At 47.7% G+C, this 19,683-nt stretch overlaps 2 protein-coding genes across 3 annotated transcripts; both read left to right on the forward strand.

The window, feature by feature from the left end:
* The first annotated feature begins 1,158 nt into the window (after window positions 1-1,158).
* LOC136498514 (protein NRT1/ PTR FAMILY 8.3-like) lies at window positions 1,159-4,119 on the forward strand. Its single transcript, XM_066494428.1, has 4 exons — window positions 1,159-1,233; window positions 2,041-2,131; window positions 2,243-2,460; window positions 2,564-4,119. Exons 1-4 carry the CDS (start codon window positions 1,180-1,182, stop codon window positions 3,917-3,919), a joined length of 1,719 nt encoding a protein of 572 aa, XP_066350525.1. The 5' UTR covers window positions 1,159-1,179; the 3' UTR covers window positions 3,920-4,119.
* Window positions 4,120-7,011: 2,892 nt separating this feature from the next.
* On the forward strand, window positions 7,012-11,937 carry LOC136497669 (uncharacterized). Of its 2 annotated transcripts, none has more exons than XM_066493514.1 (5): window positions 7,012-7,274; window positions 7,377-8,592; window positions 8,681-8,887; window positions 8,976-11,473; window positions 11,551-11,937. In XM_066493514.1, the coding sequence occupies exons 1-5, from the start codon at window positions 7,161-7,163 to the stop codon at window positions 11,653-11,655; spliced, it is 4,140 nt and encodes a 1,379-aa protein (XP_066349611.1). In that variant the 5' UTR covers window positions 7,012-7,160; the 3' UTR covers window positions 11,656-11,937. The 2 variants fall into 2 exon arrangements, with proteins under 2 accessions (XP_066349611.1, XP_066349612.1); XM_066493515.1 differs by having other exon boundaries at window positions 8,994-11,473.
* Window positions 11,938-19,683: the final 7,746 nt, after the last annotated feature.

Raw genomic sequence — 19,683 nt, forward strand, 5'->3', positions numbered from 1 at the left:
CATCTTGCCATCTCGGAAAGCTTTACCAGCAGGAGTGCATCGCACTGATCCCTGAGACCCCTGATGGCTGATGCTAACTTTGTTAAGATCCATGCAACTTGCCTTGTTCGTTTGGCTCATAAGCCATGACTGAAAGTACTGTTGACTGATTTTTGTGAGAGAAAAATATTATTCGTTGGTTGAAAAAGTACAACTTACAAGCCAAGCCACGAGTGAGCACGACTGTTGAGTCCTGGGGTAGCAGCGCGCAAAGGTAAATTAGGCACGTTTCGCAGAAAGAACGGAGCAGTCAGCAGGACTTCAGAGAAAGGTTACCACGGTGGCACGCCGTCGGATAAATTACAGATTCCACGTCTACAGTGCAAGTCTTCAGAGCCGCCAAGTCTCGTCTAATGAAACGACAACGAGAGAGATAAATCGACTAATCCCCCAGGCCCTCGCAGTCAGTTAAAATTATGTTAGGCCCTGTTTTGGATCCCACCGGTTTTTAAAATTCTAGTTTTAAAAAGCTGGGTGGGATCAAAACAGGCTAGTTTTTGCCTAGTTTCTTGTGTCAATTTTTATCACATTCTTAAAAACTAAGAAGTTGTTGATATCCAGCTTTTGCTAGTATCTTGTGACTCTGTGAGCAATAAATGATGTTAGAATCTTAAAAACTGAAGGATCCGAACACCATCACCAATTTTTACTCACAATCCAGATTTTAGAAACTAGAGACAAAAACTGATTTTTAAGAATCTAAAACGCATCCAAACATGCCCTAATTCGCATGGCTTCTGTGCTGCGGACTAGTAGTATTTCACGCATGTGTGCGCATTAGGCTAATACGTGCACGCTTTGCGCTTTGCGCTTTGCGCTTTGCGTTTCCCTAAACGCTGCTTTGACTTGATCTCGCCCGAATACAGCCGCGCTACCAGCTCCATCTCATGCCGCTCTACCAGCTCCATCTCTCTGTCGCGTGCCGCGCCCGCGTATATAAAGCCGCGCTGCTTGCGCTCTCGTTCATTCCCATCCCAGACTCGCTTCTCCGCACACGACCAGCGAAGCCGCCGCACGCTCCGCTAGTCCCGGGTATTGCGAGGAAAAAAAAAGGCAGGAGCTCGTAGTTCGTACTTCGTAGCTTGGTTTTAGCTTCCTTTTTCGGGGGATCTCGGCAGCTTGCAGTTGCAGCGGCAGCAAATGGACGCCGGCGACGCCATGGAGAAGGGCCAGCGCTCGCCGCGGCTGCCAAAGGTACGCTAGCTCCAGGAGCTCCTCTTCATTTTCTCGTCCACTGGTACGGAAGGACGCGCTCGCCGCGTGATGGCTTATCGTAATTTTCAGTTTTGTCGCTAGCCTTCACGGACAACGTACGGATCAAATCGGGTCAGTTTTTAATTATAGACACTAAAATAGTTACGAGAGAGCAATAATGAAATGCAAGGTCTATTTGACTTTTTGGCGAATTATCAAATACGGAGTAACATACAAAATCATCTGCACAAGCGAACTGTTGCGTACCACAAGTAACCAAGGCTCAAGCGTGTCGCATTTATATAGCTGCCAAAATAACGTCGTCTTACCCCGTTTCCGTTTATACGCGCAAGATAACGTGCGATGGCACGGCAGAACCATCGCTAGCTTTTACTGTTTGATCAGGTAGCAAGTGATTTTGCACGTACGGGGTTGGTGGCAACAACCCTAGCCTTAGACGAGTACGAGCGTACCAATTATTCTAAGTGTCCATCAGACAAGTGAAAACGGTTTTGTGTGCTACAATATCCGAAAATCTGGACTTTTCAGATTTTCCGTTCAAGGTTCAAAAAGGTTGGTCAGAAAAGTGCACCCCCCAAACCCCCGACTCCCGGTTTGAACACAAAGATTGCCATACTTTTATGTGCTTATTACGCATGTGATGAATAAATAACAATTGACGTATAGATGATAACCTTCCTTTCTGCTTAGTTATAACCATGCAAACCGGAAGTAGTACATTTTTTGACTGGCAGAAATACAGAGTTCATATTTCTGACAGTCCGCACAAATTTACAAACATTGCAGAGTGGGAGCCCAAAGATTCAGGATGAAAGCCTCACGGTGCCACTCATTCAAGACAAGAACACCGGAAGCAAAGCACCAGCGGTGGTTCTAGGTGAGCTCCAAGTGTCTTCAGACAGGACCACCGAGATAGCTACTGTAAATTTGCGAACCAAGCTTTCCTAGCTAAATGCTGACAAACTCAACACTGAAACGTTTTCTCCAGGATTCGAGTGCTTGGAGAGCACAGCGTTCAATGGCATTGGCACGAACCTGGTGGTGTACCTGGAGACCGTGCTGCACGGCAGCAATCTAGCCAGTGCGTCCAGTGTCACGTCGTGGTTCGGGACCAGCTACCTGACCCCGATCTTCGGAGCCATCGTCGCGGACACGTACTGGGGCAACTACAACACCATCCTCGTCTCCCTCCTCGTCTACCTACTTGTGAGCATTAGTATTTTTCAAATGCAAATCCTAATTATGTGAACCGTGAACGTGAAAACTTACGAGCATGCTTAAGCTTAACTCCGCGATCTGATCGGCGCAGGGCATGATGTTCGTCACCTTCTCGGCGTTCCTGCCGACCACCGAGCTCTGCGGAGTTGGGTCGTCGTGCCACCCGGTGCTGGGCTCGCAGAACATCGCGTTCCTCGGCCTCTACCTCGTGGCCTTCGGCAGCGGCGGCGTGCGCGCGGCGCTGCTGCCGTTCGGCGCGGAGCAGTTCGACGACGACAACGCCGTGGACCGGGAGCGCAAGATGTCCTTCTTCAGCTGGTTCTACATCTGCGTCGACTTCGGCATGATCATCTCGGGCGTCTTCATCGTGTGGATCCAGCAGAACATCAGCTGGGGGCTCGGCTTCGGCATCGCCACCGCCTGCATCGCGCTCGCCTTCGGCGGCTTCGTGCTCGCCACGCCCATGTACAAGCGCCAGATGCCCACGGGAACGCCGCTCAAGAGCCTGGGCCAGGTCGTGGTCGCCGCGTTCAGGAAGGTCAGCCTCCGCGTCCCCGCGGACGCCAGCCTCCTCTACGAGGTCCACGACAAGATCGAGCAGCCCAAGATCGCGCGCACCGACGAGTTCGGGTTCCTCGACAAGGCGGCGGTGGTCGCAGAGTCGGACCTGGAGGAGGTGACGAACGACGCCGCGGCCGCGGGGTCATCGTGGAGGCTATGCACGGTGACGCAGGTGGAGGAGCTCAAGATCCTGCTGCGTCTGCTCCCGATATGGGCGACCAGCATCGTGCTGTCGGCGGCGTACGCGCAGCTGAACACCACGTTCGTGCAGCAGGGCGGCGTGATGGACATGCGGGTGATGTCGCTCACCGTCCCGGCCGCGTCCATGGTGTCCTTCGAGGTGCTGTGCGTCCTGGCGTGGGTGCTCATCTACGGCGCCATGATCGTGCCGGCGCTCCGGGCCATCTCCCCCGCGCGCGGCGAGCCGTCGCAGCTGCAGCGGATGGGGGCCGGGCGGCTGCTCATGGCGTGCGCGATGGCCGTGGCGGCGCTGGTGGAGATGAAGCGCCTCGACGCCGCGGGCCGCGGCGAGTCCATCAGCATCGCGTGGCAGATGCCGCAGTACTTCGTGCTGGCCGGCGGGGAGGTGTTCTGCTACATCGCGCAGCTGGAGTTCTTCTACAACGAGGCGCCGGAGACGATGAAGAGCATGTGCACGTCCTTCGCGCTGCTCACCGTCGCGCTGGGGAGCTACATGAGCTCGCTCATCTACGCCGTCGTGGACGCGCTCACCGCCACCGGCGGGCGGCCCGGCTGGATCTCGGACAACCTCAACGAGGGCCACCTCGACTACTTCTTCTGGACCATGGCGGCGCTGTGCACGCTCAACTTCGTCGTGTACAGTGGGTTCGCCAGGAACTACAAGGTCAAGACGGTCGTGTCGTGATCCTGCCACTGCCAGCGTGCACAAAAAGGGTCCAGTTAGTTTGCAGTGGGTGTTGTTGCGCAATGGCAAGCACCTATGGGGGCACAGAAAATTGATTTTAGGGATTGCTAAAGGAGGGTGCGTACAGGAAAAGGCAGACCATTATTTTGTGTGCTCCATGGTGTTACGTGGTAGCGATGGGGTCCTTGGTTTTCTTGTTTTATTTTCTTTTCTCTGTTATTATTTTTCTTTTTTGCCAGTAAGCTAAAACATGGATGTGCAACAGGACATCCTTTTTTTTAGTTTGTGCAACAGGACATCTATTACCACATGTTATTATGCATCAGAAAAAAACGGTAATGTTCTGTCTAGGACGTTTGTCCGTCCGGATGGCCCAATTGGTGAGCCGCGATGCCCACGAGGCTTTCTTATCCGCTCCTATATTTGCTCCCCCTTTAGGCACCGCAATTTCTTAAAAAAACATCGTCGCAGCGCTGCGAGTTCGTGACTGCGCTCCCGCCCGCCTTCCCGCAATGCCGCCGCGCTCGGGAGCATCCCACACTGCTCTGTGCCCCGCGTGCCCACCTCCCTCAACGCCACCGCGCCTGACCACATCCCACGCTGCTCTGCGCCTCGCGCCATGCCCCCATCCACCTCGCCCGTCACAGAAGGAGAGGTAGGGGAGGCCTGCACCCCCATCCAGCGCGTGTGTCGGGCTGTCGGCATGAAGGAGAGGCCTGCGCGCTGCGCCTGGGGTGTACGCTGGACCATTGCTCTCGTTGTCCCCTTAACCCGAGTTTGTTGGCTACCGAAATTCCCCGCCAGGTAGGCTGTGGCCGCCGGCGACGCTCTGTTTCAAGTGTTTCGGGCGTTTCAGACTTATGTTTCAAGTGTTTCATCTGGATGTTATAAAAGTAGATCTGAGATGTTTCATATGTTGCAATGACAATATACGCATGTTTCAAGCGTTTTTCATTTAGATGTTGTATATGTTTGCTATGGCTACACACGCATGTTTCAAGTGTTTGTTTTCATGTGTTACAGATATTTCATATTTATGTTGCAAAAGTGGATTCGAATGTTGCATATGTTGTTTGGGCTATACATGCATGTTTCAAGAGCATATTTCAAATGTTTCGTCCGTTTTAGTTGTATATTGTGAAAGTTTTATCTTTATATTTTAAAAGTAGAGTGTCGCGTACGTTGCAATACACACCGGTGACTAGCGGACAGCGGCGCTCGGTGCTGCTGTCGGGGCGTCGTGGTTCACATGCGGGCGCGGGATGGATACGGTAGGCTACTGCTGCTGCCAGGTCGCTGCTGTGGTTCGCGTGCGGGCGCGGGGGTACGGTTCCAGACGCTAGTGCGCGATGCAGGTAGGCGTGGGACGCAGGATGCGATACGTAGCTCCGTCGAGACAGCCGCTGCCTCCGGAGCCGGATTTGACGTGGGATGAAGGGAGTCACGTGCGTCGGATGTGAGTTGTGGGAGCTGCGACGAAGGGAGTCGCGTGCGCCGGATGTGAGTGTGGGAGCTGCGTCCGGCCGGACGTTGCGTTTAGGGCGTACCGTCGCTAGTCGTCCCGGTAAAGAAAAGGTGTCGTGCTGGCTTGCTGCTACTCGTTCCCTGACTAGTTGACAAGTCCTTTTGGGCCTCGGGATGTCCGTGGAAATATTGGGCCAAGATGTTTCGGTACAGGCTGGGCTTCTTCGTGGGCACACGACGATAAGTTAGGATTTATATACGGCGGTCCAATTAAAATAAACCAACCCCATCCACACAAGCCACAACGTTAGCGAGAAACGACCAAGTAACCGAATAATACGGGTTCACATTCACAATTCAGTCAACCAGTCCTAAATAAATTCCACTGAAAAACCTAAGAATCATCGGGTCTTACGAAAAATAAGTAACAATCTTTTATGGAAGCAAATATCCGCGTACGGAGAGGCCTCGGGAGGACGCATTCGATTGCCCGATATTCGAAACGAAAAAGTCTACTTAACCCCCACATATTAACTATGGTCTACTTCACACCCAAAACTATGAAACCGTCTATTTTACCCCTCTGAACTTTTTAAAATCGTCTATTTTACCCCCCTGGCGGTTTTCGACAGGTGGTTTTGCTACAGTATCAGTGGTTTTGCTATAGTGATGGTGGTTTTGTCTTTTTCTTTTTTATTTATTTCTGATGAATCTTTAAAAAATCATAGTAAATCACAGAAAAATTATAAAATGGAAAATCTAATTTTGTTGGACTCCACATGAGTAGATCTACACAATGAACATGTAATATGATATGCTTTAGTATAAAATTTTTGCTGTAGTTTTAGATTAATTGAAAAATCCAATTTTGTCTGTAATTAATTGAAACAATTTATAGCTGTAGCTTCTATGGTCCAATTATGGTGAAATTTTTATGGTGGGCTAATTATTGTATGCTTGAACTATAGTAAAAATTTCGTACTCATTGGACCATGTATAACTTAGTTATAGATAAATTCTAATTAATTACAGACAAAATTAGATTTTCTAATTAATCTAAAAGTACAGCAAAACCTTTGTACTAAAGCATACCACATTATATGTTAACTATGTAGATCTACTCATGTGGAGTCCAACAAAATTGGATTTTTCATTTTATGATTTTTCTATGATTTACTATGATTTTTTAAAGATTCAGCGAAAATAAATAAGTAAAAGAAAAGGTGAACCACCGTTTCTGTAGCAACCATCGTTTCTGTAGTAAACCACAGTCGAAAACCGTCCGAGAGGTAAAATAGACGGTTTTATAGTTTTGGGAGTGAAGTAGACCACAGTTGATAGGTGGGGGTTAAGTAGACTTTTTCCAAATTCGAAATGAGCGCATAGTTTTCAGATACAGCACGACGGCAAGTAAGGCACGTGGCATCCTGTGGTTCGACCATCAGGATACAGTAACTCGATAATGTGGGGTCCAGCGCCTGCAAGTTTGAAAAAGAAATTCTGGGGAGATGAACAGGCCCGCTCCAACGGTCGGATTCCTCGAATTCAAATCCGGCCGCGCTTTCTAGTTTCTGCCTTTATATACGACCCCCACGCTCCCCGTCGTTCGCTTTTCCGGATGACCCATCGCAGCTTCGCATTCGCTACGCACCCCAGCTGAGCCAAGCCGAGCGGAACCAGATCGGACGAGAGGAGGAGGAGGCCAAACGGCGGAGAGGAAGAGAGATCGAGGTGACAGGACAGTAAGACGGTCGCCGCCGCCCGCAGCGAAGAGAGCATGGACTTCCTCGCGCTCCCCCGCCGCGACCTGCAGGCGCTGTGCAAGCGAAACGACATCCGCGCCAACATGACCAATGCCGCCATGGCCGACGCCCTCCGCGCGCTCCCCAAGGTAGGCACCCTCGCTTCCTCGCCCCGTTGCGCGTAAATCGGCAGATCTGGGCTCTGTGAGTTAAATACTTGCTACCTTACGCGTTCCGTAATTCTGTTCCAGGTCGAAGGGATCGAGGAGTACGTCAAGGTTCTGCAGCCGTTCGCCGTGCCGCAAACGGCGGTTAAGTCGGTGAATGAGGAGCAGAAGCCGAAGAAGCAGGAGAGGCCGCTTCCATGCGGCCGCCGCGCCACGGCCAAGTCATCGGAGCCAATTGAGCCAGAGGAAGACAAGGAAAAGTTAGAGGAGGATGCGAAGCAGCAGTCGAACAAAGAGGATGCGCAGACACCTGGCGTCGGGCGGCGCGGTGCCAGCCGGCGCGCTAGGCCCGTGCCTACCGTGCCTCTGCCGCCGGGCAAGGCAGTGGCGGAGGAGGACGGCCAAGAGGACAATCTGAAGCGGGAGGCCAACAGGGATAATGCGCCTGCGCCCGTCGTGGGCCGGCGTGGTGCCAGCCGGCGCGCTCGACCCTCGTCTGCTGTGGCCGCGCCGGCAGCCGACTCGGAGGTTGCAGGTGCGGAAGGGGAGCAGATCGAGGAGGTGGTGGTGGAGGACCTCAAGCGGGAGGCGACCATGGATGATTCGCCGGCCCTTGGCGTAGGCCGCCGCGGTGCCAGCCGACGCGCTCGGGCTGCGCCTTCTGTTGCTGCGCTAGCCGGCAAATTGGTAGCGGAGGAGCAGAGGGCCCCGATCCCACGCGGCCCTCGTGTCAAGGCCAAGGGCACCTCGACCGAGACTATCAGGTTGGACGACAGCGATGATGAGCAAAAGGAGGATGCGAAGCCGGAGGGGGAGGAGGACGCTCAAATCCTTGGCGTGGGTCGGCGCGGAGGTGCCAGCCGGCGCGCTCGGGCGGCGCCTGCTGTAGCTGCGCCAGAAGCTAACGCAGAGGAGGAGCAGAGGGCCCCTGTCCCACGCGGCCGCCGAATCAAGGCCAACTCGACCGAGCTTATCAGGCTGGACGACAGCAAGGAGGAGAAAAAGCAGGACACGAAGCCGGAGGAAGAGAAGGGAGATGCGCCAGCAATTGCTGTGGGGCGGTGCGGTGCCAGCCGGCGCGCGCCTGCCCATTCAGAAGCTCCGGCTACGAGGAGAAGCGCTGCTGCAAGTAAAGCTAAGGCAGGGTATGTGGCCGTGGAGGCAGTACCTATCCGAGCCACTCGTCAGCGTAAGCCAACGATGAAAGCAGCGGCAGAGGAGAAGGCACCACGGAGGGCCACGAGGAGGGGCGCTGTGATGAGGACCCTTCTGCAGCAGGAGGTACAAGATGAAGCACAAGGTGAGAACTGAGGAGTGATTTCATCCCAATTAATGTGCACTAACTGGGATGCTGCTTCTGTTGATGCTAATTTTGGTTGCTGAACCAGGTGTCTTCTCTGATGCAGAGGCTGTGGGTGCACCAGTTGTGTCCGTGGAGGCGGTACGCATCCAGGAGACTCGCCACCGTAAACCGACAATGAAAGCAGAAGCAGCTGCTGCTGCAAAGGGAGAGGAGAAGGCACCACCAAGGGCCACGAGGAGGGGCACTGTGATGAGGACCGTTCTGCAGCCGGAGGTACAAGAGAAACCGCAAGGTGAGAACTGAAGAGTGTTTTCATCCCAATCAATGTGCACCAACTAAAATGCTTCATTTGTTGATGCCAAATTTGATTGCTGAACCAGGTGTCTTCTCTGGTGCAGAGGAGGTCAATACTGAAGATTGTCTTAGCTGTCAAGAGGAGGGTGATGTGGCTGTTGATAAGGTGCTGCATGACTCGGTGGATGACACCATTCTTCTTGATTGTTCAAGTGATATCAGCTTGGTTAAAGTGGAGAAGGCAGGAAACATCACAAGTGAGATGCCTGAGAACCAAGCGGCATTTGATGATGATGGTGATAAACCGAATGGAGTGGTTAATGGTGACAGCATGTCCGAAACCACAGTGACAGATGAAGTTGTTCAGGAAGAAAAGGGAGTACTGATCACCAATGAGATGCCGCAGGGGACAGCTGGCAATGACATGGAGGATGATCAGTTTGAAACTATTTTTGTTCAAGCTGATCAAGTAGTCACTGCTGACATGGAGGTCAATACTGAAGATGGTCTTAGCTGTCGAGAGGAGGGTGATGTGGTTGCTGATAAGGTGCTGCATGACTCGGTGGATAACACCATTCTTCTTGATTGCTCAAGTGATATCAGCTGGGTTGAAGTGGAGAAGGAAGGAAACATCACAAGTGAGATGCCTGAGAACCAAGCTGCATTGGATGAGGATGGTGATAAACGGAATGGAGTGGTTATTGGTGACAGCATGTCCCAAGCCACAGTGACAGATGAAGTTGTCCAGGATGAAAAGGGAGTACTGATCACCGATGAGATACTGCAGGGGACAGCTGGCATGCATGACATGGAGGATGATCAGTTTGAAACTGTTTTTGTTCAAGCTGATCAAGTAGTCACTGCTGACAACCTGCCGGAACAAGTGACAGATTGTGAATTTACTGTGGAGGTGAACACATCACTGATAGTTGATGAAAGACAACAGAGCACAGTTAGAATAGATGAAAATGTTGTCGAGGATCGTTCTGAAACTGATGGTGTTCATTCCAATGAACAGATAGAAGTGGTAACTACTGACAAAGTTCCAGAGCTCAAGCTGATAGAAGATGTTTTAGTTCAAGCTGATCAAGTAGTCACTGATGACAACCTGCCAGATCAAGTGACTGATTGTGAAATTACTGTGGAGGAGAATACAGCAGTGATAGTTGATGAGAAGCAACAGAGCACAGTTACAATGGATGAAGACGCCGATGAACAGATGGAAGTGGAAGTGCCAGAACTCACAGGGACAAACATTGAAGTTATTGAGGAGAAGACACCACCGGGAGTTGATGAGAAGCAAAAGAGCACAGTTGCAATGGATACAGATGTCGCCAATGATCATTTCAAAACTGATGTTGTTCATGCTGATGAACTGATGGAAGTGGCAACTACTGACGAAGTGCCAGAACTCTCAGAGATAGATGATGAAGTTGTTCAGGAGGAAAAGGGAGTACTGATCACCGATGAGACGCTGCAGGGAACAACTGGAATGCATGATGACATCGAGAATGATCAGTTTGAAACTGTTACAATGGATGAAGATGTTGTCAATGATAATTTTGAAACTGATAGTGTTCGTGCTGATGAACAGATGGAAGTGGTAACTATTGACAAAGTGCTAGAACTCACAGGGACAAATGTTGAAGATGTTGAGGAGAAGACACCGCCGGTTGTTGATGAGAAGCAAAAGAGCACAGTTACAATGGATAAAGATGTCGTCAATGATCATTTCAAAACTGATGTTGTTCATGCTGATGAACTGATGGAAGTGGCAACTACTGACGAAGTGCCAGAACTCTCAGAGATAGATGATGAAGTTGTTGAGGAGATGAAGACACCACTGATAGTTGATGAGAAGCAATTGAGCACAGCTACAATGAATGAAGACATTGTGGATGATCATTTCAAAACCCATGTTGCTCATGCTGATGAACAGAAGGAAGTGGTTGCTACTGAAGTGCCAGAAGTCACTGAGACCGACAGTGAAATTGAGGAGAAGACACCACTGATTGTTGATGAGAAGAAACAGAGCTCAGTTACAATGGATGGAGATGTTGTCTTTGATCATTTCAAAACTGATACTGCTCATGCAAATGAACAGAAGGAAGTGATAGGTATAGCTACTGAAGTGCCAGATCAAGTTACAGGGACTGACGTTGAAGTTGTTGAGGAAAAGGCAGTTGTGATTACTGAGGACATGCCAAATCAGGGGACTGTACCAAATGTCACACATACAATGGATGAATGTTTAAACGAAAACCGTTTTGGAACCGATTTTGGTCATGGCAATGAGCAGAAGAAAGCAATCACTGCTGACATTGAGCCAGAAGTCTCGAGGGCACAAGACGGGAGTGCCCTGAAGGAGATTGCATTGCTTGATGATGTCACAGAGTCCCTGTCCAAGAGCATTATCACCATGGAGCCATCAGTGTGCAAGAACAGCAGTGAGAAGAACACTGCTGGACCCATGACATTGCTAGAAGAGAAGGGAGTGAAGGTTGCAAGCGAATCCGAGGATTTGACTAAGCTTAGCTTAGGGCAGCTCAGAGCCAAGCTCAAGGAGAAACTGAATGCCAAGAAGGTAATGAACCAATTCCACTTCATCTATGTACTCTTTCCGTATATGATTCGAATGCTTAACTGGCTTGTAACATGCAGAACAAAGAAGCAGAGAAGAGGGTGGCGCTTGCCAGGGTGGACGAGAATGTTTGTCGATCCCACGTAAAGGGGCAGCAGCAGAACCTGAATCTGCAACAGCATTAACCCGGGGATGAAGCTGGCTCTGAACTCTGATATATCATGTTTGCGTCCAGATAGCATGCAGTTGTGGTGAAACCATGGTTTCCCTTACCTGGGCATCTAACTTATGTGTGAGTTGTTTTGTGTGTTTTTGTGTTTAGTTGGAGAGGCCTAAAACGATTCGGCTGTATTTGTCTATGTCCAGTCGTAGGCCAGTACCCAGCATTGACCTGTGAGGTTTGCTGGTGTGGGTTGACTGTCTTATTTCGAACTCATTGAGAATATCTGTTTGCTCCTCGTTCAATAACAAATTAGTATCAGATTGTATGGAAATGCTCCTCGTTCACATCGTTTGCTCGAAGCGATATCCTATTTTTGTGTATGCAACAAGTTCAGTGTAAGCTGATTATTTCCTGTAGTCCTGTTCCCCAACAATCCCATCCTGAGGTTTGCAGGTTGCCTGGTTATTCAGCTCTCCATTGTCAGGAACTCTGAAGGTATAATACCAGAGATTTGTTACTGTGTTCGGAGGGACCACCGGTTCCTCCCCAAAGAATTATTTCCAACCGTTGATCATAAAGAGAATTGTATATTAGTAATTTTATACTGCAGTCATTTATCTCTAATTGACAGTCCACTTTTCCATCGTCGCGGGAACTAGCAGGTATGCTCATACACGTTGTGTGTTGCCGACCGCTATTGCCAGTTCCGCTTCGCTACAGGGTACGGCCTACACCTTTTCCTTCCTTCCTTCATTCAGTAAAATTAAAGAAACGCGTGTTGTTTAATTCTGGTATTAGAATGCTTAGCTGCCAGTATGGCGAGGATGCAAATTGCATCCTCTCTGCATTATTGTTAATTGCTACCTGGTTGTTCAGTGATTATGTGCATTGCTACTTGGATGCCCTGTTGAGCAGGGTGCTGTCAGTTCCAGATGATTTCTTCTAGCTGCACAGTTTACTCTGACAGTACAAAGTGTTAGTATTGTTTGAACAGGGTAAGCAATTTACAAGGTGAGGGATAAGGGGAAGCAACAGTACTTAGAACCCATTGGTGTCAGCGTATAATCAAAACTTGAAAGGGATTACTACCTGCTCAAAAATACAAAGTAGAGCTGGATATGAAGCTAGATATTCAGACTACAATCAGATTTATTGAAGTCACTGCATAGGTATCTGTTGATGTGCCTTGCCTTTGGCTGTACCATTACGATTTATTTGAGCCCAATCTGTATGGAATTATTAATTGTTATATTTATTTTTTTCGAAAAATAATTGTTATATTTATTCTTTCATCTATTGAGTTTCAAATCTGTTAAACTTCACAAGTGTGAGCTATTTTAAAGTCCTAGGGTTTATTATTTTGGTTCAGACGGTCTTGGTGCACCTTATCTGCGTGACCACGTGCTTGTTAACTAAAGCCAAACTATTCTTTTCTGAATCCATATGTTTCTTTTGCTTAGTGAATCCTAGTGTTTAGTTTTGGCAAAACTATTGTTTACAATCAAGAATGGAGATCCTACCTAGGGCTACTTTGGCAGCCCAAATCCCCGCAGGGATCCCGTTGTTTTCCCCGGGCCAGCAACACACGGAGCAGCCTTCCACTGAAAAAACATGTTCATGACTACAAAATTTCTTTCATGTGAAATGATCAAGCTTCTAGCTCAAAAATATAGTATGCCATAGCATAATAATGGAAATGCACTGTGCTCGAGCAGCAAAGGAGCCTGTGTGCCTCTGTTGCTTGGATGCTTGCCATAGTATGCCATAGCTTTTTAAGTGGCCACACGTGTTAATATTTATGTGCCTCTGTCGATTCTGTATGCGTGCAGCCTGCAATAAATTCTTTGGTTTTACCAATCTCTAATGGTGAATATTTATGGGGCAATTTTTTCTTCTTCCAGTTGGACGAAGCATACCCATATTTACTTTCCTCAAACTGAAGATGTTAACTCATAAGGGATCTGGGTTGCTACATTTATTCATGCAGCATTTAGAGCTTTCCTGGACGAAGCATACCCATGCTTTATTTTTGCTTCAACGACAGTTGTTCCTATCCAGCAACATCAGCTGCAGATCATGCTCTTCCGTATAACCTTTCTGGTCTTGTTTAGTTCTTTTTGGTGAATCCAGGTGCAGTTCTGTTTGCTGTCTGCATACTGCACTTTCTCATTTCTTGTGCTTTGCTGTCGGTTGTTTTTCTGCAGGGAATTGCTTTGCTTTCGGTTGCTCTGGTGACAGATCTTTCTTGATTATTGGATCATTAATGTAATTTTGATTGGACCACTTGCTGTAGTTTTGTTAGCTAAGTCTGTATTATTACCTTGCACATATAAGCAAATTTAGGAGCTGAGCACCTAGTTTTTCAAGTTTATGGGGCTTAACTGTGGCAATCATGCAAGTTTAGAGGAACAGACCACAACTGGAACGCCTTCTCTCTTTTCCTTTTTGTGTACACTTGTTTTCTCTACTTGTTTATATATGTAATAATATAATTTTATATATGTAACACTAGATGGCCTCTTGGGAGGAGCATGCTAGGAATTTTTCTCTACTTGTTCATTCAGCATTTAGCACAGTTTCTGAATGTTTTTGCAATTATTGCTCTGCCTATCAGAACTATTACCTTGATTGTTTGGTTTGTGGCACTTGTATGAATACAGTGGAAGTAATAAGTCAATCCAAGATGTTAGATGGCACTTTGCTGTTTCAATCATTTCTTTCTTTTTCTTTTGATTTGAGAAAGCTAAACTGTCCTTTTTGTGCTTGGTGATTCATTATATCATATAATCATGGAAATAAGCACGGTTTTTTTTTTTGAGAGAGCATGATCACAATTGAGCTGCAAAATGAACTTGTTCTTGACCATCTTTCTTTGAGCTGCAAATCATAGTCATCATCACATATTCCAGGTGGACAGGCTCCCAGCTTGTCTGCAGGCGGCTTCTAGCAGGGCGAGTGCATCCGCCCTCGCCCTAAGCACAAACCACCAGCTTCTCAGATCATTGATTTTGATTTTGTCTAGTTGTGAATTTGTGTGGACGATGAATTTCATGTGGACTGCTACTTATGAATTAAGTGATCCATTCATGTGGATTGCTACTCAGTTTTAAGCTATTATACTTTTTCTTTGTGTTACTTGCAGAGAGGGATCGGTGGAAGCAATGCATGATCTGAGAAAAGTGATGCAGACTTGCTCAACATTATGTGCTCAAGGCCTCCGGTTAAAGTTGCTATCAAAGGCAGAAAGAGAATTCACAGTCCATAGTGATCCTATTTTATTTTTGGTTACCTCATTGGGTATGTTGATGGAGATGATCGTAGGAAGGCCATATATTAGCTTTGTTGGAAAAGATGATACTTGAGTAGAACTTCTGTACGAATTTGACTCTGGTGCCTTAATTTATTCATATGATGTTTTCTGCTATTTTGTGTATATATCTTTGCTGGAGAAGTCGCAGAGAAGAGCGACGAGCGCAGCGGCTGGCGGCGCATGAGCACGAGCGAGTGCAGCAGTCCGAGGCGGAGGGGACGAGTCCTCCGTCCAACGGGTTCGCAAGCATTCGCGATGGCCCGATTTTGCAGCGTAACGGGTAGAGACCCGGAAACCCCGATCTAACGGTCGATCTCGGTTGTTTGCCAGATCGAACGGTTGATGGATTAGCGGGTGACATGGCTGTGTCCGCTTTGGTGCTCGAATCGTAGATAGAGATAACTGGTATATAAATTTTTAGGTGTGTGTGTATATATATATAGGGAGAGTATATTCAGTAGCCAGCTACAAAAATAAGTTATTTCGTAGCCACATCCATTTACGATAATTTTATATACTAATTTACGATAATGTTAATACATATTTACGATAGTTGGGTTACTATAACACATGGAGATATTTACCATAACGTTATAGTAAACCACCTAGTATGAAGTTACTATAATCTCGTAAATTAACATAGTAATTATCGTAACTCAAAGTGGCTACAGAATAAGTTATTTTATAGCCAGCTACAGGATAGTAGTTATATATATATATATATATATAATATATTATATATATATATATATATATATATATAAGCGGCTGCTGCGGCGGCGCAGAGGAGAAGCCACCACGAAGGGCCACGAGGAGGGTGCGATGATGAGGACCCTAAGAGGAACCACGAGGTGAGAACTGAGGAGTGATTTTATTTCAATTAATGTGCACACTGAGGTTTTGTTTGGCAGGGCTTCACTTCACTAGTGAAGCCATTTTTTTGCTTAAGCTTCACGAACAGTTCCACCAGTGGAGCTGAAGCGGTTTTGGTAAACCGTTTGGCAAAATAGCTTTCCTGTGCGAGCATATTTTTAGGGGCCTGGAGGAGGAGCCGGGAGAAGCCACTTTTTTGGCTCCATCCCACCCCAAATCACTGTGAGAGCATGTTTTTAGGGGCTTCACGAGTGAAGCTATTTTACTTTACCCCGTTTGGTAGAAAACGGCTCCAAACGGCTCCTAAAGCCGGAGAAAAGCTCTGCCAAACGGGGCCTGAGATGCTGCTTCTTTTGATGCTAATTTTGATTGATGAGTCTGTAGGTGGACTAGATGTAGGCTGAGGATGTTTTCATCCCAATCAATGTGCACCAACTGAGGTGCTGCATTTGTTGATGCCAAATTTGATTGTTGAACCAAGTGTGAGACGGATCTAGTGGTGGGTCGGGGGGCTCAACCTCCCTACCGCTACTGATCCCATGGAACCCTAGAATCCCTCCAAGAATTTTAGCCATGACTGCTATGAGGAGGAGAGACTGGAGGTTGTTTAGCCCTATCTTACCCAAACTTCCATCCAAGATCTGTCCTTGATATACATGTTTGTGGCCAATAGTTATCACAAATAGATGCAACCACAACAAAAGCAAATGTCCATGGTTTTTTATAGTGGAGTAGGGCACTATAGCACTGCTATAGTTGACATCTAAAACTTAGGGTTAGCAATAAGAAACCACAAAGGGGCAATTCATGAAAAAGTGATTGCATACCATGTGAAAATCTTTTTTCTTTTCTTTTCTAGAACACGACTTCACGTGTATTTCATTAAGAAGAAGTAAGAGTGTCGAAAGAACGGCGTACACGACGCAACTATGGGATAACCCATAGAGCAGGATACAAAACCACAGAGCGAGTGGTTTATGACGAAAAACACAATTGAAAGCAAGAAGCGCGGCAGGGGAGGGCCCTCCGCCACAACCAAACTGACTTGACCTGCAAGAAAATTACGACGCGAAGGCTGCCAACAAGGGAGATGAAGATGCGGTGGCAAAGCATCCACCGAGAAGAGGCGACTACGGCGGCAAAGCATCCACCCGAACAAGAACCACGGCGACAAAGTATTCGTCAGAGACAACGCGGCAAAGTATCCGCAAGCACAACACGACAAAGCATCCGTCCAGACAGAGAGCGGCAAAGTATCCGCAAGCTGTGGGGGGGGGGGCATCACGCACTCAGCAGCAAAGCATCTGCATGAGGGGAGACCGGAATGACATCGGCGACAAAGTATCCACCCAAACAGTAACGACGGTAAAGCATCTGCCAAAGATATCGCTAGCAGCAAAGCATCCACTAGGGAGAAGCAATAGCTACGGCAACATCATCCAACGCAGTTGAACAGACCAAAGAGTAGAGTAACTTGAAGCACATGCAGGCGTAGTACAGCAAGGAGCAACTCTAGCCAGGAAGCGGGAGATGGATCGGCACGACAGCAGGAGTGCTTCAACAAAGCCTTCATGAAGAGACTGACATCCGCAGACGCCATCATCGTTGAAAGAGGCACACAGTAAGATTTTCATCCTAGAACCTGGCCCGCCGACTTGCGCGACGCATAGAAGATTCGACGACGCCTCCAAGAAGGTGAGTGAGGCATGCTGCACCACCGCCGCCGGCCCAAGCAAGAAGCAGGGCAGGGCTTTCGCCCAAGGTTTATTCGTAGAACGCGCAGGTCCGAGGCAAGTCCACCTGTGGCACCCGAAGCGCGAGCAGCAAGCAGCCAGCGCATAAGGGATGAAAACGGAACGGAAATACCCCGAACCGAACTGTATCGTTTTCTATATTTAATCCGATCGAATCCGCATTTTCTTGTCTGACTTTACCATTTTCGCTTTCACATTTCAGATGTTTCGTATTTCAAATGTAAAAGTAGAAAACGGTTTAGACATTTTTCGATCGTTTTCTACTTTTCTACTTTTAATTTGAAATATTCCGAATTGAAAATTCGGTTTAAACCGAATTTGGCCAACTGCACAGGTCATACAGCCCAATTACAGGTTGTTCATCACACAGCTGCGTTCTTTCTACTGGTGGTCAGCTGTCCTCTCTTATAGACGGCGTCCAGCCTCATCTCTCTTCACCTCACGAGATGGTGCCAAATATCAGGAAACCAGCAGCATCTACACGAAAGCTCACCTGGGCCATAGCCCATCAAGCTCATCGGTTTAACCCCCACCTGCAAAGTCAATCATTTGATAGTTTTTACATCAGCCGAATAAATCTTTATTACTCAAAAGAAAAATATGAATAAATCTTTAAAATAAAATACTACATCTATTCTAAAAAGATTAATAAAATTATTCTGACTCAGTTCGAGTTCATGTTTATATAATATGCACTTGTTAATTATTATATGCACTTGAACTTAATCATGTATGCACTTATTCAAGCACTTGGTCTATGGGTCGGTATTTCGTATTGAGTTTTCGTATATCGACCGTGTTCGACCTAAATCCGCTCGAATTGGTTCATTTTCAAAATTCTCGATAATTTGTAAGTTCGCGTTCATTTTCGTGTCCGGTTTTACCGTTTTTGCTTTCGTTTTAGTATTTCAAATATAAAAGTAGAAAACAATTTAGGAGTTTTTCGACCGTTTCCGACTGTTTTCATCCTCAGCGCACCAGCACCACCTGCATAGGGCCCAAGCCACCAGCATGGAGACTGGAGCACCGCCGCAACGACCACCAGTCGTGGGCCCACCAAGCCGGCTGGCGTCAGGCCACCACCGCTGTGCTACACCCTCTAACCCAGGGATCGAGCAGCGCCGTCAGCCCCCACGCACGGAGCCACAGCGCTAAATCCGATGACGTGGCCCTAGTGCGGCCACCGGTGACCCATGGCTCGACGCGAGCTCGGCCAATGCCACGAACGTAGGAAGCAGGCATGGATGGAGCGGACGCTACCACAGCACCCACACGCCCACCCGCGGCCACCGGTAACCCACAGCCCCACCGGGCTAGGTCCACAATGCCAATGCGGGACGCAGGCGAGGCACGGACGCCAGCACAACACCCATGCAGCCACCCACGCACACAGAAGGGAGGGGGAGTGTAACAGAACCGACCAATTATACGAGATTAAGTAAGAAAACTTCCGCCGAAGCAGATAATTTAGCAAACTTAAGCCCGTATAACCCGGTAGTCCGTGAAACCACGAAGGATTTAAAGCCAATCGACATATAAACCAAGATCGTACAGAGTTTAGCAATTACCGTCACATATTACATAAAGTTTGCAATGACAGTTGGATACATCAGAGTTTAGAACATAAGAGTTATTACAACCCAAGTTTAAACTGAAATAGCTGGAAGCAAATAGTTTAAAGCCACACACACACTTTTGGTTCAGATATAGTGCCAGTAGGTAGTCATCTCCACAAAGCATAGATGAGAGATACGAGAATGACCATTGCCCTTGGTCCTAGTTGTCACCCATCGCCTTGTAAGGCAGTTAATGCAATAATCAGTAGTATATTTGACCATCTGCAACAACAATGGGAACAAATGCCCCTGAGTACGAGAAGGTACTCAGCTAGACTTACCCAGTCTTAAACCAAAATAAAGCGACACCAAGGATTATGCAAGGCTTTCTTTAGTGGGCTAGCTACTTAGTTTGCGAAAAGCATAAGCTATCATGAAGAAAACCATTTTAAGTACTTTACATCATCTTTATTATGACATATCCATCTAGGGTAAGCACCTATACTATAGCAATCACTTGATTAACCATAACATCTAGTTACCAACTTAGATTTAGC

Source organism: Miscanthus floridulus, chromosome 12, assembly GCF_019320115.1.
Source record: "Miscanthus floridulus cultivar M001 chromosome 12, ASM1932011v1, whole genome shotgun sequence".
Taxonomy (NCBI): Eukaryota; Viridiplantae; Streptophyta; class Magnoliopsida; order Poales; family Poaceae; genus Miscanthus; species Miscanthus floridulus.

Bases quoted from the DNA above. Each gene is read 5' to 3' on its own strand.
- LOC136498514 (XM_066494428.1), top strand. From the start codon at position 1,180: ATGGACGCCGGCGACGCCATGGAGAAGGGCCAGCGCTCGCCGCGGCTG. The intron at 2,132-2,242 runs GTGAGCTCCAAG...CGTTTTCTCCAG, and splicing joins AGCACCAGCGGTGGTTCTAG to GATTCGAGTGCTTGGAGAGC. The intron at 2,461-2,563 runs GTGAGCATTAGT...TGATCGGCGCAG, and splicing joins CCCTCCTCGTCTACCTACTT to GGCATGATGTTCGTCACCTT.
- LOC136497669 (XM_066493514.1), top strand. From the start codon at position 7,161: ATGGACTTCCTCGCGCTCCCCCGCCGCGACCTGCAGGCGCTGTGCAAG. The intron at 8,888-8,975 runs GTGAGAACTGAA...TTGCTGAACCAG, and splicing joins GGTACAAGAGAAACCGCAAG to GTGTCTTCTCTGGTGCAGAG. The intron at 11,474-11,550 runs GTAATGAACCAA...TGTAACATGCAG, and splicing joins AGAAACTGAATGCCAAGAAG to AACAAAGAAGCAGAGAAGAG.